General features: G+C 35.4%; 3 protein-coding genes across 3 annotated transcripts; all 3 read right to left on the bottom strand.

Moving 5' to 3' along the window:
* Positions 1-1715: 1715 nt before the first annotated feature.
* Positions 1716-3560, bottom strand: LOC146139456 (uncharacterized). Its single transcript, XM_083392452.1, has 4 exons — positions 3309-3560; positions 2748-2859; positions 2376-2488; positions 1716-1961 (listed from the first exon to the last, which is right to left on the bottom strand). Exons 1-4 carry the CDS (start codon positions 3558-3560, stop codon positions 1716-1718), a joined length of 723 nt encoding a protein of 240 aa, XP_083248578.1.
* Positions 3561-4893: 1333 nt separating this feature from the next.
* On the bottom strand, positions 4894-6892 carry LOC146139455 (uncharacterized). Its single transcript, XM_083392451.1, has 4 exons — positions 6641-6892; positions 5909-6053; positions 5578-5681; positions 4894-5160 (listed from the first exon to the last, which is right to left on the bottom strand). Exons 1-4 carry the CDS (start codon positions 6890-6892, stop codon positions 4894-4896), a joined length of 768 nt encoding a protein of 255 aa, XP_083248577.1.
* Positions 6893-8541: 1649 nt separating this feature from the next.
* Positions 8542-11028, bottom strand: LOC146139454 (uncharacterized). The gene is made up of 4 exons (XM_083392450.1): positions 10777-11028; positions 10052-10196; positions 9251-9357; positions 8542-8811 (listed from the first exon to the last, which is right to left on the bottom strand). The coding sequence occupies exons 1-4, from the start codon at positions 11026-11028 to the stop codon at positions 8542-8544; spliced, it is 774 nt and encodes a 257-aa protein (XP_083248576.1).
* Positions 11029-18760: the final 7732 nt, after the last annotated feature.

Below are 18760 nucleotides of genomic sequence, written 5' to 3'. Positions count from 1 at the left end.
TTATAGTTTACAAGATAAAATCGATTTCCTATTCTACTGTTTTAATTCATAAACAAACGTAACTTAATTATCGGGAGAGAAACCAAGTTTTAGTTAGACAGGCATCCATTTGTTTAGATATGACATCAGCGAGAAGTTCTCCAACAACATGATGTAGAAATATGCAACGAAAGTCAGACTCCAGTATCCAGATCATTACCTATAGTCAAGGTAGTCAAATGCAAGTCAAATCATTTGCATCATATCCCATTGATAAAAGATTAGAATTGCTATACGTAATCCATTTTTTGTAATTTTGGTGCTTTGAAAACGCATTACAGCGTTCACATAATTTGCTCAAATTCCTTGAGTCATGTCAACCAATTTTGCAGATAAGACAACTTTAAACGTTTAAGAGCAGTGGTAGCTCATTTAACTTTTTTTTTATTATTAAACACAATTAAATCATTGAGTCGATTTAAATCACAACACAAGAAATAACCACCTCCAAAAATCATAACAGGCTTGTATACATCATATGTTCTTTTTTTACCGCAACCCGTTTTAAATTACAGCAGTATAAGAAAGACTTGCAATTACAAGTTATTAAATTTTAAGTTGACACAAAAGTCTTAATTTTGTGATATAAAGTGATCATTTTTGAATAAGTTTTTTTCGGAGGCTTTTCTTTGTTCCGAGGGCTAAACGAAAAATTTGGCAAGCCATGCCAAAAAACAGCATTTACTAAGCGAAACCAAATACAACAAGCGGAACTCAAAGCGACCAATAAAGCTCAGTAGTCAAAACCGATGCATAATCTCGCTTTCTTTTCACGATCGCTCCTTTATTCTTGTACGGAAACTCACGATCGGGAACCTTGAACCCTAAAAAATCGCAGAGCGGTTTCCGCATACATTGGCTTTGTGCCGGTTAGGGACATTCCGGCAAAAACCATCTTCATGGTTATGATATAGATAGTGCTAAATTGATCTATTTATTTCACCTTAAACTTCACTAATTAACCACGTTTTACGATATTCCTTATTACAACAACACTGACATATATATTTTTTTAAGTGTTTGGGTACTAATTTATTTACGCGAATTTTAATCACACTCCTTTTGAGCTAAGTTTTAGCACAAAACGTTCTCGATTTAACATTGTAACTAGAAACAACACAAACTACATAAAATCGTGAAACATGACGTTCAACAACGCACATCGGCGGAATGCGAATGCTTAACTGCACGGATATGATTAGTAATAATTAACAAACCTATACTGATGACCGGTTAAAAACCGTTTGGTCAGTATTTAGAATGCAGTAAACCTCAAGTATAACTCAGCTTTAACGAAATATGCCGATGGTCTTGATTACTACAATTTAAATCGAATTTGTCCCAACAGATCATTTCGTGCTGAAGTTTAAATGCCGTAAACTGTTAGTCGAGATGCGTAATACGTTCTATCCATTTCAGTTTGCCGACGCTTGTTTTTAAATTACAACAGTACAAGTAGGGTTGGCAAGTTCCAAGTTAAGCAGGTTCTCCAGTCAAAGTGGTTCAACGTGTAGTTGTGTGATATTTAAAAAAAACATTGTTTGGGGGATTACTACCAGAAAAAGTTACCAAGTTATAAGAAACATTATTAATAAAATACGCATTGGTTCAACGGGTATTTGTGTGATATTTTTGAAAGAATTTGTTTTGAGTAACTATCCGAAATAGTTACCAATTCATGCAGAGCTAAATAGCATGTAAAATGCAAAGCCAAATACAACAAGCAGAACTGCAAGAGACCAATAAAGCTCCGTGGTCAACCGATGCATAATCTCGTGTTGTTTTCGCCAATCGTCATAAACGCTCGCTCCTTTATTCTTGTACGGAAACTTACGATGGGGAACCTCGACTCCCAAAAAGTCGCAAAGTGGTTTCCAGCCTTGCTTCACTTCATAGATAAGCAGCTTATCTTTCGGGGCGTTCTGTAAGAAAATGTAAATGCAAACCATAACGTTAAATCAAAACTTAGAGCAATACACCAGTGGATATACCTTGCATTTCGACTTTAAAAGATTACCACCAAAATCTTGACTCATTTTATAACCGTAACCGGCTCATTTTTGAAGCCCTAAAACACAGACCATTTCTCGGCAATTTACATTGTTTGCTTTTTTTTAATGTTGGTCGATTCCTACAAAAAAGCTAAATGATTCACTTGTTAGCTGCTTCATATCTATGACTTATAAACATCTATGACAGTAATTTGGAGAAGTTAGTGGCACAATTAGAAAGCTAAGGTTATCTCTAGTTACTGTTCCATCAACATCTGTATACGTCAATAATTGTAGCAATGCATTAATTTGGTTGTTAAAGTGTTTACCAATGTTTAGTTTAACCTGCATCACTTCGCGATTGTGTTTCCGATACAACCTCTTCAATGCTTCTTTGTCGTAAAAGCGAAGAGGTGACCAAGGCCACTTATTTCCAGAATCTCCGGTTTTGTGTTTTACTGTTTTGAAAGCACAAAACCAATACGCATTCATGAAGCTAAAATGAAGTGGAATTGCAGACCATAACAATCATAGGGAATTTCTCACTTAGTAGTACGAAAAGTTGATGGCCAAATTAGTATAAACGATTAAACTGCTTTCAGACAACCAGAAAAACAAAGTTGTTTACGCACATATTTGTAGAAGGTGCTACTCGAGACCTATATATTCTTCATTTTTACTTACTCGCTGCTGCACGGAACCGAAAGAATTTCCAACCTGATAATGAGAATGTTAGTATAGCAATCATTCTTAAATATTTGTTCAAAGCATCAAGTTGTTTTACGACGCTATTGTACCAAGATTCCTCGTCGCGAACCGTCAGAATAATCTGCATTGAGGAATAAAATATTTTTTTGTATGTTTGGCATATCCGTTAGTTAGTACAGTTGTAATGTATGAATGATTCGATTTCTGTTTTTGCTAAAAGGGTAAATTAGCCTTTCTGAGATAAAATGTCGTCGCGGCAAAAATACGATTTAATTTTTAAATATAATTTAATTATTTTTCTTGAAACTATGTTGGTTTGTTTGACTTTTTTGCCATGATTTGAAAAACTTACAGACAAAAAACTATCATCTAAAAATTAGGTCGATATGCTGAAAAAGTATAGAAGCTGAGTGATTGCATATCAACGTTAGTTTTCCATTATAATCGTATTGTCCCATTTTTCATACAAACGTAAAGAATTTATAATGCAGATGCAAAAAAAGATAAAAATGTCTAGTGATTCTACATGGAACGAAAAAACCTTCCAATTTCATATAGTCTGAAATACACCTTGGCATCGGGAAACGCTTCCAGCAATTCCTCCCAGTAAAAATAACAGGGAGTATCCGTCACTGCATCCACATCCTTGTACATTCGCCTAAAATCTTCTACTTTTGCTCCATCTCTTACTATTTTTACCCAATCTTCACCGAGGTAATAGCCGTTCTCTAAAAAATCGTAAACCTTATATCCGAGAATACTTAACGCTGCGTTCATTGTCTTTGTACCAGTTTTTGACATTCCAGCAAGTATGACCTTCATGATGCTTTGTCAATTTACGATAGTCGCTTGACTTGAAATAGTAAATTAGCCAGCTAAACCATACCTAAAACCAAATCTAATAATATGTACTGTTCAAAAAATTGTTCGACAAAATACAAATCATTTATGAAGCAAATGGTTATTAAAAGTAAATTAAACAATCCAGGTAAGGATTAACAAAATTGCTTTATACATTATGAATGAGTTTGTTGTATATACATACTGCGAAATGCCAACTACATGTAGCCTTACCAAGTTTCTACGTAATGGCAAGTTTAGTTGATGTAAGTTTCCCTAAAACCACATAATTAAACTGCAGTTTGTCAAATCCGTTGAAAAACTTTTAATACCTAATGCGAACCTTTTAATACTTATTGCTTGCTGTATTAATACGGAATAATTTTAATACTAACTTTCTAATCTTTAAACTTCTATCTTCACACAGTAATAAGTTTCAATACAAGATGCATAAAAGTGTGGAAAGCGCCCTCCTACAACGGTAAGGAGATTCTGTAAATAAATTGCCATGTCAGCAAATAAAGATATGTTTACATTCTTTCCAGGCGTCCAAGGTGTTTGGTATGTCGCATTTCTCGTTCTGATATGCAAATATTACCAATTTGTCGCATTTGTACCGAATAAGCCTCCTTTAGCCATTTAAAGAAACACAAACTATTATATAAGAAGCAATCATATCGAAAACGGAATTATCTATATTACCAAAGTAAGCGAATATTATTCACACTCCCGTTAAGCTGAATGTTAGCCCCAAACGTTCTCCATTTAACATTGTCACTCGAAACGTCACAAGCTGCATAAAATCGTGAAACATGACGTTCAACCACGCACATCAGCGGAATGCGAATGCTTAAGTGCACATATATGATTAATAATAATTAACAAACCTACACTGGTTGACTGTTCAAAAACCATTGAGTCAGTGTGCATAATGCAGTAAACTCCAAGTACACCTATAACAGCTTTAGCAAAATATGCTGGTCTAGATTATTACAATTGAAATCGAATTTGTTAGAATAGAATATTCCTTGCCGAATCCTTTAAGTGGCGTACAACATGGTTCGAATTAAACTTCCTATCCACCATAGTGACCCGCATATGCCAATTTCAACAGTCATCAAAGACAAAGCACCTTCTAAAGTCAACGAAGTCAACTGTCATTTATAAAGTATACCGTTTGTAGCTAAAGTCCGTTTTTAATTACAACATTATAAGCAGGGTATAGGCAAGTTATAAGAAACATTATTAATAAAATACGCATTGGTTCAACGGGTAGTTGTGTGATATTTTTGAAAGAATTTGTTTGGGGGATTTACTACCCGAAATAGTTATCAATCCATGCAGAGGTAAACAGCATATACAATGCAAAGCCAAATACAACAAGCAGAACTGCAAGAGACCAATAAAGCTCAGTCGTCAGCCGATGCATAATCTCGTGTTCTTTTCGCCAATCGTCCATTACGCTCGCTCCTTTATTCTTGTACGGAAACTCACGATGGGGAACCTCGACCCCCAAAAAGTCGCAGAGTGGTTTCCAGCCTTGCTTCACTTCATAGACAAGGAGTTGGTCTTTCGGGGCGTTCTGTAAGAAAATGTATATGCAAACAATAACGTTAAGTTCAACTTGCAAAAGAAATAAAGTAAGGTTACATGGAATAAAACTTGCATTTCGTTTTTTTCTTTTTCAAGTTTATTACTAATAAATAGTTTTGCCTTTATTTTGCTACAGTTTTTTTTTAAAAGTCGAAAAAGATTACCTAATTCACATTGTATGCTTGTTTTATAATGTTGTTTTTCTGCAAATAAAACAATTAACGAGTCGCTTTGCTTGATGGTTCATATAGATTCAGAATAACTTTAATTTGAAGACATAAGTGGCACGAGTAGAAAGCCAAATGAAAACGAATTACTGTTCCATCTATACTTGTATGGGTCAATAATAATTGTATCAAGGCGTTATACCTTGGTTGTTAAAGTGTTCACCAAGGTTTAATTTAACCTGCAATACTTCGCGATTGTGTTTTCGGTAGAACCTCTTCAATGCTTCTTCGTCATAAAAGCGGAGGGTTGACCAAGGCCACTTTCCACGATCTCCAAAGCGTTCTACTGTTTTGAAAGGAAAAACCCACATGCATTCATAAAACCAACCGATGCTGATCGTAACAATCAATAAAAAGTTCTCACTTAATATTATACGAAAAGTTAACGGTAAACGAAATAAGATAATCAAAATTCTTTCAGACAATAAGAAAAACAAAAAAGTTGATTAAGAACACATTTTGAAGAAATTACTATTCAAGATGCAAACCGCTGTCTTTATTTTCACTTACTCGCTGCTGCTCGAAATCGAAAAAACTTCAAACCAGATAATGAGAATGTTAGAATTGCAATCAACCTCAAATCGTTGCTCACAGCATCAAGTTGTTTTATGAGGCTGTTGTACCAAGATTCCTCGTCGCGAACCGTCAGAACAATCTGCATTGCGGGATAAACATATTGCATTTTTGGGATATCCGTTACTTAATACTGTTGTATTTTTTAAATAATTTTTTTCTATTTTTGCTAAAGCGTTAAATTAGCATTTCTGAGAATAATATCGTCGCGGCAAAAACCGCTTAGGTTTTTAAATATAATTTTACAATTTTGTTGAAACTATGATGGTTAATTTTATTTTATTACCTGCAAATAATTTGCAAAACTTACTGACAAAAACTTACCAATACTAAAATAAAATACGTGTTTCGTTTAAATCTAAATCTATTTTAAAAATCACACTTCCGTTCCTACTTTGGACAGCTGAAAAAGTAGTAGCTGGGGGCGATTACTTTCTAACGTTAGTTTTCCACATGATTTTGGACTAGTTAATAAGCTCCAGCAATGGAAATCGTATTCGTTGAAAACAAGTCCAATCGTATATCCATTTGATTTATGAAACAAACAAAAATATGCAAGAAATGATAATACAGATTCAAAAAAGGATAACATTTCAGTGATTTTAAATGGACTTAATCGATCAATTTCGAAGGACAAAACCTTCTTATTTTATGAAATCTAGAATACACCTTGGCATCTGGAAAAGCTTCTAGCAATTCCTCCCAGTAAAGATAACAAGGAATATCCGTCACTGCATCCACATTCTTGTACATTCGCCTAAAATCTTCTACTTTTGCTCCTTCTCTTACTATTTTCACCCAATCTTCACCGAGGTAATAACCATTCTCTAAAAAATCGTAAACCTCATATCCCAGAATACTTAACGCTTCGTTCATCGTTTTTGTGCCAGTTTTTGATATTCCAGCAACTATGACCTTCATGATGCTTTGTCAGTTTACGATAGGTTCTTAGAATCAAATATAAAACACAACATTAAGCAGTTTTACTTGATGTAATGTCAATGACAGGTAACCACCAAGTTTCTATGAAACAATGGGCAAATTTCGTTTATTAGTTTCCCTAAAACCATATAATTAAACTGCAATTGGTCAAATGAGTTACAAACTTTTTAATGCTTAATGCATTACTTTCTGCATTAATACGGATTGATGTAATACTAACTTTCTTATCTTTAAACTCCTTTATTCACATCGTAACGGTTATCAAGCAAGCCGTATAAAAACGTGAACGCTCCTGCAACGGTTAAGAGAGTTTCTGTAAATAAATTGCCATGTCAGCATTTAAAGAGATGTTAACATTCATTCACAGGTTCAAGGTGTTCCGAATGACGCAGTTCATGTTCTGATATGCAAGTTTTAACTATTTGCCGCATGTCTGCCGGATAAGCCTTTTTAAAGCTATTATTTTAGATTTGTTGGTGAGCGTTTTGTCAATCAGAGTTTTAAAAGCCAAACATCTGTCAAAAAAATGTTTTTTTCTGTGCTTTAGAATCCAGGCGATAAATAAAAAAAAAACACTTTTGGCACCATTAGAATAATTTTGATACAGATATTATAATATTTCACATCTTACACAAGGTCATTACATTCTTTGGCTAAGAAATGTATTTGTGCAATATTCGAATGTGAAATAGTTATAAATTGGATGCCATTAAATTAAAAAAAAGTAAAAATAACAAACAATAGTAAAACCATAAACCATTTTTGTGCTAATGTGTTGATTTATGTGTTGCCGTATGGCTTTTATATTAACTGTACGAATATCCGCACTCTTGCGACACCTATAGTTACCAGTAAAGCCTTTCGCTTTTATTCGTCGCAAAAAAGCAAAAAGTGAAAAACCACCTGGCCTACGTACACATACGTTCATTTGTCCAATCGATTCAAAACCGTGTAGAGAAACGACGCATGTCTGTTTGTGCTTGTAATTAAAGCGTGTTCGCCTGGTAAAGTGTTAAATATTTCACCTATAGATACTCATTTCCTTTCGTGGCCGTTCTGGCAAATCTAGCCGACATTCGACTCAGCTAATCTCCATCGCAGTCGCTCTTGTGCTATATAGTGTCACGCTGCTTTTGGATTAAACACTACAGTCAACTGATGCATGCCTTACTTGCGAGACCCGTTTTTACTGCGCTGTAAGCTCTTTTATTGAAAGCGAGCTATGCTAAATTATGTGAATGTACAATAAATCTATAAGCGACCTGACAGTATGCACTTTGAAATGCTATGACAGTTTGTTTAGATTCGATTTAGTGGAGTTCAGATAGCACGGTGGTCATGTCTAACCTGTTGAAATATACAACCGCAAGCAATTTCGCACCGATTGTCATTACAATTTTAGAGTGATTTTAATGTAAAATCAATTAAAAAACAATTAACCGCACAACATTGTCCACCTTCGAGGTCCAATATTTTGGACGTGCATATACTTTACTCTACTTGGTACAACAACATAATTACAAGAAGTTTTAGTAAAAATATTTCATAAACTTTAGGATTCTAAAAGACTATGGTTGAAAGTTGGTCTTTCGCGTAGTTTGATTGTTTTGTTTTATTTCTGTACAGGTTCACCAACCAAGAAAGTTGGCAACCCATCCCGAGGTAAAAAGCTTGTAAGACGCGACTCCAAACAAAGACAATAGAACTGCAAGAGACACGTTCAGCTCAGTTACTAAGCGACGCATGATCATGTCTTCTTTTCGAAGCTCATCCATTACGCTCGCTCCTTTATTCTTGAACGGAAACTCACGATCGGGAACCTCGACCCCCAAAAAGTCGCAGAGCGGTTTCCAGCCTTGCTTCACTTCATAAACAAGGAGCCGGTCTTTAGGAGCGTTCTAATATATAACTTCAGGTAAATGGTGTAAATATATAACATGAATTAAATGGTGTAAATCCCAGAGAAACATTGAACAAAATATGGGGTTTGGATTATAACAGATGGCTTCAATTAATAAATTTACGGCTTCTTAACTCTTTATTGTGGTAACGGGCACAACGCACCAAAAATAGATGTAAACTTCATAGGCATTAGTGTTCTCTGTTAAATGATTTAGTGATTCTGTTAACATTTGGAATACTGTTTTCCGTTTGATTTGTGTTACAAAGTTTAAGACAAATCTATATGTTGACTCCTTCAGTTTACAAATCAAATATAGGAAAATCTAAGTTTTTATTGCACTCATATTTTGATACGTTCTTGTAAATCAAAGATGCACTGTGATTTAGGAAATAGACAACTTGATGCGGTTAAACTAGTAATAAATTGAACGAAACCTGCAATATGTTACGATTATGCTTTTTGTATAAGCGCCTCAGTGATTCTTCTTCATACAAGCGAATAGTTGACCAAGGCCATTTTCCACGGGAACCAAAGAGTGAAACTGTTTAAACACAACATAGCAAGGTAATAATGATATTTTTAATGAAAATCGTAAACGATCTCTTTTATTTGGTAAGTTATACAGTAATCGAAAATGTTAAGATCTTTAGCAGAAAAGCTAAACCAAATATATGGGTGGTAGTTCTAAAAGTTCTAACCGCAAACTAATGTTTTATTTTTTTTATTTTTTTTTTGTGGCAGTGTGGCTTTGTTTTTCGAGTACCCCCCAAAAAAACATTATTTGACGCAGGTCATAAGAAATGGTCAAGTCAGTTAAACCGAAAAATATTATTTTTATTTGTTAGTTTTAAGCCAACTAGAAGAAACATATTTCAGGTGGTTGCTCTATTATTGATCCACTGGTTTCTGATCATTTTATTTCTTAGACTAAGTGTTATGCGCCGAATGAGTGAAAACAACGACAACAAAGTGTTTATTTCGGTTTCTATGCGCCTCCCCTTACCATTGCTAAATGCTAATGCACGCAATTGTCATTGGGTGATCTGAGCATAAGGAAATCGTTTGACATTACCAACATAAGTTTAAATATCATTCTCATTATTTTCTATGTGATTTAATTAAAGGAAAATCTATGAATAAACCTGTTCAGTATTAAATAATAACATTTCACAATGTAACACTCAAATCAAGTTAAAGAAAAACACCACTCTATTTATGTTCCTAAGTTAACTTACAAACTGCTGTTCGGAATCTAAGCAGCCTCCAACCCGAGATACTGAAAGTTAGCAGTAATATGTAGCTTATGTCGTTGCTCAGAGCAGCAGCTTGTTTAGTAATGCTGGTGTACCAAGATTCCTCGTCGCGAGTTGTCAGAATAATCTGCAGGGAAGAAAAAAAAATGTGTCTTAAGGCTGGAAAACGGATAACCTTTCAACAACTGTAATTTTGTTGAACTTATAGCGACTAAATATATTGGGCCACCTTTTGTATTTTTTCAAATATTCTAAAAACTGAAGGTTACCTGTCGCAAGTTCAATTTTATAGTTTACATGCTTGTTGTGTACAAACTGACGTGTTCATCCCACGAGGAAAATATTTTGATTTTTAGAGGTAAAATTCAGCAATTGTTCTGCAATCTTTTTCAAACAAATTAGTTTGGCGGGTTGGATTTTTTTCTGAAATGGTTTTCACTAGTCTAATCAGTACAGTAGCCTACCTGTATATTATTCCTTTCGACCGCAAATACTTCTACACATTGTAGTTTTCAGCCTACACAAAATACTACAAAATTTCACATAACAAGATCGCTGAAAACACAATGGCAACTAATTGTTAATTAGTTTAAATTGATCATCTTAGCAATAAAGTTTGGGATTTCGGAACAATAAGTGGAATCTAATGCAAATTATCAAGAGACTACTGTGTATATTCCCCGTTTTATGACATTTCGAATGCGTACCTTTGCGTCAGGAAAAGCTTCCAAAAATTCTTCCCAGTAAAAGTAGCAGGGGGTATCAGTCACAGCATCCACGTTCTTGTACATTCGTCTAAGATCGTCGACTTTTGCACCTTCGTTAACTATTTTAACCCAATCATCACCAAGGTAATAAAAGTTCTCCATGAAGTCGTAAACTTCATAACCGAGACGAGTAAGAGCCGCATACATTGTCTTTGTGCCGGTTTTGGACATTCCGGCAACTATGACCTTCATGGTGCTAAGACAGGACAAGATCGGTTCTTTGCCTCAACTTATAACCTATATGATATACATCGATGTTATATACGATAGTGCAGGAACGAAAAACGAAACAAATGGGAATTAAGTCAGATCGGCGATAAGCTCATTGAAATTGTGTCGAATAGTGGTGGTTATTTATCGGGAAAATCTATATTACGAAATTCTACACGTCATTTTGGAATTATGACCTACTTATACAGTACGCATGTGTAGATGTCTGTGATAAGCCGAATTGAATATTGATACAGACACAAACACTAAACAGTTTGCGTTAATCATTTACCAACACTTAAAATACAGTAGTGTCAATCCACTTTTCGGTCGATTAGCCGACTGATTTCGTTAAGGTTTTGCGGAACTGTCTATAGTTGACTGTGATATGTGCAAATACTGGTCTAAAAAAAATCAAGCCAATAAAATAATATGCATGTTTGTGTCACAGTGTGTGTTACTGGTCCACTTGCTTGATTCTGCCCTCCTTCAACAAGGTTAGACGTAGCCTGCCAACGGGACACAACTTAACACTCTTTGTACTTCAACTATAAGTAATGCCTACAATATTTAATGCTTTGACATAAATCTACTTTAAATTCCCTTTTGTAGTAAGATGCTGTCAACATTTCAGCACTAAAATATATAATTGGCGGTCGAATCGAAATGCAAACTTCGCTTAACTGTGTAAACATATTCCACCAGCAGCAACAAGATTTTCTAGGCATTAACTATTTACCAAGTAATGCGCGGTAAATATTCAGTGGGCAGTTAAGGCGCTTAGCCTGAAGGCTTTTTATTTCTGCACTAGTAGCAAAACATTAACCAACGCCCAACGCTGTTTCCAATTAATCTGCTTAACTCATAGTCTGCCGTTGAAAACATCTTAAAAATGCACCAATAGTTGTTGTTTCTCCTTTTAATTTCCGTCTATATAGAAATATAACCGGAGTCGTCACTTTTTATGTAGCATGTCATTTTATGAATATAAAGGTGTACAAAATACAGTTCGGATACCCCTAGACATGTTTCTGAAAGTACTTCTGTGTTGGCAAGTGTTGAAAATGTGTTGTGATAACAACTGTGTCGCCAAAAATGCCAAACAGATTTGTTAAATAAAAGCTTTTATCTAGGAGAAAAGGATTCATGTTAAAAATTGAATTTTGAATATCGATCTGTTAAACATCAAGCCTGTTGGTCGTGAAAGTGCGATTGAAATAAATTGTGAAAGAAAAACTCGTATAGTGAGAAAATCATCGATTGTATCAGTTTAGAAGAACCAATAACCACATCTCGAAGACGCTAAGCCTAAATCATTTCGTTAAGAGAAAAAAAAATGGTCTATACCTTTCAGCTTAACCTAATATATAACAAGTTTGTAAAATGATTGCATCGTTCCTCCCAATTTTACGGATGTAGATTTCTGTATTTTTATAATCTAACAAATCAGATACAATTGTGTGCTTGGCTTCTTTTTTATAGTTTACACCAGTGGTTATCTCGATCTTCGTGGAGTCTTGGCCCCTGCTCACATTTCTATGGGCAAGGGGCACTATTGAGCAACCCTTCCCAATGCAGACTCAACCTAGCCAAACAAACAGATGCATTTATTGTCAAAAACTCCCTAAAGGACAAAAAGTGTTTTAACAGTGGAAGTCATAAGTAGAACATGGAAAAATACAACATTGTTAAACATTTACGTGATTGATTTGGGTTGTTGTAATAAACGTCATATAGACAACAATATTGATCCGTTACACATCCTTACGGAATTTTAAGATATAAAAATAGCTTTGTTTGAGGCAATAAACAAACAAGTGTTCAGTTGGCTTCGGTGTTAACGGTTTAGCTAAAACATTTAACTTTGTTACACATTATGGACGTATGGTTTAGGTCAGGGGTCGGCAACCTTTTTCTAGTCGCGGGCCAAAACCAAACTCAGAAAGATCTCTGCGGGCCGCGCAAAATGATAACTAAGAATTGTGTTATTTTCATGTTGAAACCACCGTGAATCAGCCGGACCTCGGATCGTAGTAACATTTAAGAAGGCTGTAAAGTGTTGGCGCAAAAAACGAAAAAAAGCATTTGTTTGGTTTTAAATTTGAGTTCACACGTCGTCATCCATATACAACTAACGAAAAGTAATGAAACTACTTTGAGGAACCCGCTAACATTTAAAGTTAATCTAGCTCAGTGTTGGCACACCCGGCAAGCGAAGCGAGCGCGAATTTTTTGGTATACCGGCATTCCTTTTAAATTTCTTGCAAGTTTTTATTACATTGCCCCCAAAAAATATGATAAAAAATATACGTCCAATTTGAATACGTTTAATATAGGTGAAAAATATAGGTGAAAAGACAACATCAATACGTAAACAAACCTGATGGAAAAGGATGTCGCGCGAAGCGCGAAAATTTTTCGCACTTACGTAGTTAAAATATTTAAAAAGTATGTGAAACGGACTCGTGTCTAAATTGTCAAAGAGGCGGCGGGCCGGATGAATTACATCGGCGGGCCGGATCGGGCCGTAGGTTGCCGAGCCCTGGTTTAGGCAATTGTCTTGAAACTAGCAATCTGTGTTAAAAGTTGATATGTTTAACTATAATTACTGACAAGCTGGCGGTTGCAGTGTCAGTTTAGGCGCAAACTGTCAGTAGCTTGCTGACACCTGTCACTGACGGGTATGATTCCTTGGAATTTGCCGAGAAACGTGAAGTTTAACAAAGATTGGATGCCGAAGTACTTTTTCAAGTCAGCAATAAAATATCAGTTGTTTACAGGGCAATGAAAGTGTTGCCGTGTTTAAAGAGTAGAGCATTATCCGCCATTATGCGACAAAACATGTAGGCCATGGCAGTACAATTAATATATCGATCAGGAATCCGGCCCGCCAAGTAGGCTACCGGTACTTCAGTTTTCCATATCAGGCCCGCCGACTGGAGAAGTTGCCCGCCCCTGGTCTATGCTAACCATTTCTGTTACATTAAACTACAAAATTCCAAGTAAAGTCATTTGCACAAAATGAATTAATTCAAATATAATTAAGTCATGTCATTACTTGTGCTTGCAAGAATAATTGATCGTGCCATCGTTTTGTGTACGTCAAAATCTCTTTAATGTAGGCCTACGGCCTTTTCAATAGGTAGGAATATAGCACACTAGACTATACACGAAAGCTATAGTTACATATAGCCTATAGCTTTGCACATAATGCTTTGAAAATGACCTTGCAAAATGGCCAACTGCTGCGTGTAGAATTGCTTGACTTACAGAGGACCGGCTTTTCCACTTATATAACGTGGTGTAGCCTAGTCAATTTGTTAAAGATACATTGTTTTTGCTTTGAGGAACACTGTTTTGTCACACATGCTACCGTAGCTTAATAGACGAAAACGTTTGTGATCAGATTTTTTAAATTGAATAGAATTTCAAAGTGACTGACGAAAGAAAAAACGAATTTAAATAATGCAGTAAACGTCTTCTCTAAAATAAACGAAATCAAGCGCTAAAGAAAACTTTTCTTTAAAATTAGAAGTAGGCCATTTAAAGATCATTTACATAAAGAAGAATTTCTTAGTAACACTAGATAAAAAACAAAATCGTTTACAAAGACCAAACGGAATCACAAGTTTTGAAAAAAAGAAGTTTTTTAAATATTGAAAAAAATCTCTTTAAATATTGAAAGAAGTAGGTATTAGTTTGAACGTTAGGAATGACTCTTTATTTATTTTAAACCTGGTAAGAAGAAACTGCTATTTCTACATATTATATGAGCTTTGATATTCTTACTATACCGCTTAAACCTTCTAACGCTATGCTTCAAAAGCAAATTGTTTATGACATTTGACTTTTGCAGGTGCTGTATTTTGTGCAAGTATACTTCTTAACTTTCGACATAACCTGAAGTTGACGATTTAGTAAAAACACATAATATCGATAAAAAATGGCCTTAAAGGTAGCTATAAGATTTTTTTAACTTTGAGTTATGGTGTAGCGTCATAAGTAATAATTAGTGGATAATTTGGAATTTATTGTATTGTGTATTTATCAAATATGTTGCGATTTATGATTTGTCACTTTTTCACGCCTTTTACCAAACACTCGCTGTCATTCTGAGAACAGAGCATTCGACTGTTTCACACATGATAAATGTTATATCGTGACACATATTTCCGTAATAGATAAAAGTATTTCACCTATGTGAACGCGTTATTGTTAAAGTTCCCGGCTGCCAAAAAGGCTCCGGATTATGAATCATTTCCGCTTTTTGGTGTCGCCTTTCCTCTTTTATGCAAACTTTCAACTTATATATGCGAAACCTTATATCAATATAACCAGTCTTGTCTGGTCAATACAGTAAGTGGTTGTGCTTGCCGGCATTTGCCGGCTTGCTCATAGTAGCCAACAAAAACTTGGTGGATTTGTAATCAGTCTACAACAATACTTATTGAAGCAATAGTGTGGTTGATTGGTTGAGGCAAATTAGTTTAATGAGACTTGCAATTAACCCGCCTGCTTCAATGGGAACGTTTCAACCGGGTAGAAAGACGAAGGACTACCGGAACGATTCGAAAAGTTCACTTTTTGCGTTTAGCACCGGTTCAGCTCCGGCAAGACCATTGTTATTTCAAACCTGGTTCACAAAGTTTCGGTTCAGATACAACATAATTTAAATTAAATATAAAAATGTTGGTCGATGTAAAAAAGATTTATTGAAAGGCAACTCGTAATAAATTTTCGTAGCGCAGTAAAAACCAAGCAGCTCAATATTAAAATGTCTGAAAAATTGAAAAGTTTGGTTTGATAAATGTTCATGTTTTTCATAAAATTTCCAACATGACATAACTTGGATCTGTATAATACAATTTTCACATTCCTTCATAATATTAGATTCAGTCCAGATCGTCTCCTTCAAATCTTTACAAAAAGTGGTTCAGGTTCGGTTACCTAAACTAACGGTTTGTCTTCCGTTCAAAGCCGGTATCGACTGGTTTGAAATTCAATTGAAAATATTTAGACTGACCATTAAAATACGCATGACTTGTATATATAATTATAATTGAATAAATTTTAAACCACGTAAAAGGTAAACCATCCTAGGACGACTTTATTTTCACCTAACAGCTTAAAGAGGTGTTTACAACTCAACCAACATACTTAGTTAAAGGCATACCTCAATATTTAAGCGTATATACCAGGGGTTCTTAAACTGGGGCCATGGACCCCTTGGGGGTCCATAAAGGCCTAATTGAAATATTAGCGTAAATTTAAAAAGTAGGCTAACAATTTTTTCAAAGAAAGCAGTTTAATTAAAAACAAAACGGTTTTGCACTTACTGTATTTAGACTCCATTTCACTTTCACATTTTTAGACCGAAGTCAGATTTATGAAGTTAATTTGTATTGTGACGTCAATTTATGAAAAAACTTGTAGGGGTCCACAGTAAAAAAAGTTTAAGAACCCTTGGCATAGACTATAGAATATAGACAAAGTGAAACATAAAACTGATTGTGGTCTAAGTTAGATAAACCTCCGTGTTCAAACCAAAAAATACACTGTGTTAAAAAAGGTAATATTGAAAGCGACAAATTAGTCGAAATATGGATAAAACGAATATGTTTATATATATTTTGGTAGTAAATATAATTATGCAGTTACCAATTACGTAAACCTAAACTTAAAAAAATGACGCCGGAAACAGTCCCCTCACAAAACAGTATAAAAATGCAATTCTGCCATCAGCAGTCGTAAGGACTTTTCGCGCGAATCGGAAAAGGCGCGAAATGTATTCCGGCGCCTGGGAAAATTTTGTTTTTCCGCTCGCGCCTCGGACAACCGTGGGTTCACGCGACCTTGCTTGCTCCAAGTTCGCGCGACCTTGGCATGGGTTCAAGCCGCCGTTGTCTGGCGGAATCGTGACTCGCGCATAAAGCGGTGGACGCTTGACGCCCGTTGTTCAGCCGGCCATATAAACGTAAGTTCGAAGGCTGGGCGAACCGCACTGGGCCGCAATGCTAAGTCAGGAGTTACGTGGGCTTGTTTTATTGAACAAATGAGTTGACTTTGACTTGGTTCAAAATTAAGTATTATATCGTTAATAATTTTTTTAAATGATTTAAGCACTCATAATAATTGGACGAGCTTAGCAGTTTTAATGGTTTATGAATTGGATTGTAACTTGACTTGTGAACAAAAATACTTAATATGGGCTGAATTTATTTTATAACTGACTTGGCTGGAACTTGTGTGATTTCAAAATTGATTGTTTACAACAACACGGCAATTAGCCTAAAAACGCAGTTCTTGCACGTTCCAAGAGCATTCTACCTCTCTGGGCAATATCACGACAAATGCTAATTTGTGCCAATTCGAACTGACCCGTACAGAAATCTTAAAAATCAAAACTTAGACACTTTTTGGGAACCGATTTCGTACCTATTGACGAACAAAACGCATGGAAATGTCAAATTTTAATATTTATTCTATTTGTTTTATGAGATGTTACATTGCTGGATGGTATAGGTCACTTTCAGATATGTGTAAAAGTTTTAGAACGATACAGTTTATACTTCCTGAGATATTAAGTAGTGAACTTGTGCGCTGCTCGCTTTCCATTAGGTCTATGGCCTGCGGTTTAGGTAACCCGACCCTTGCCAGTTTGTCTGTCTGAGCGCCAAGAAGATTTGGAACTATAAGTTCGGCACAATAGCTGTTCTTTGATCTACAACGTTATAGAATCGTTACTATACGCCGGTGGTTGTAAACCTGTGAGCAACTACCCCCGGTAAATTACCATTTTGAGCGGGTACTTGTATATTAATATACGATGCCATTTTAAAACACTGAAAACCCAAATGCAGCATTAGCACTTAGGATTATATGAACTTTTAAAGTCCATTTTACTGCAAATAATTAAAGACATTCCATATAGTCTATTTATTCATTGAATAAATCTAGGTATTATCTTAAATTTTACTGCACTAAAAACGTTAAAAACGTTTGTGTTAGTGTGGCGTGTTCTGTTCACTTTTGTTGACAATATTGCATCAAAACGCTTTCAATATTTTGGTTTTAAAAAATATTTGTTATAACGAAGTCAAACAGAAATACTGCGGTTCATCTGTCATAACATAGCACAACGCCGCAACACGAATGAACCCTTCTGCTCAAGATAATGCGGGTCGCGTGAACTCGTGAGTTTGCGTGAACTCGTGAGTTTGCGTGAACCCGTGAGTTTACGTGAACTCGTGAGTTCGTGTTAACCCGCGCAGTGCTTGGCCAAACGTTAATATTCGCGGAAAAACACAGGAAGAATATTCCGAATAGACTTTAAATGACAGTGACCGACAACAAAGCTTGTCTGCTTCACTTTGCTTCAAAGCATAGATTCAATGAGGTTCCAAGCTTAAATGGCCTAATTACGCTCTGAAGCGCTTTGTTTGCACGGTTACTACATGTAATTTTAAACAGCAACACCAATCAGTATTTAATTCGTTTCTTTAATGAATGTGGTGTTTATTTTAAAAACATTAAAAGGTTTATCAAAAGTGATCCATTTTTTGTCGGTAATAGGCATCTTATAGTTTATCAAGTAGACGTACCGGTATATTGTTATATTAAAGGTGGCCGACAAAAAATGGACTTAATCATGGTTAACCATGCAGCCTGCCCACGGGATGTTAAGAAATACTGTTTTATGGTAATCTGTTAGGTA

Source organism: Ascidiella aspersa, chromosome 6, assembly GCF_963924565.1.
Source record: "Ascidiella aspersa chromosome 6, kaAscAspe10.2, whole genome shotgun sequence".
Lineage (NCBI taxonomy): Eukaryota > Metazoa > Chordata > Ascidiacea > Phlebobranchia > Ascidiidae > Ascidiella > Ascidiella aspersa.
The sequence above is the reverse complement of the archived record's forward strand: the minus strand, read 5'-3'. Positions and strand labels throughout refer to the sequence as shown.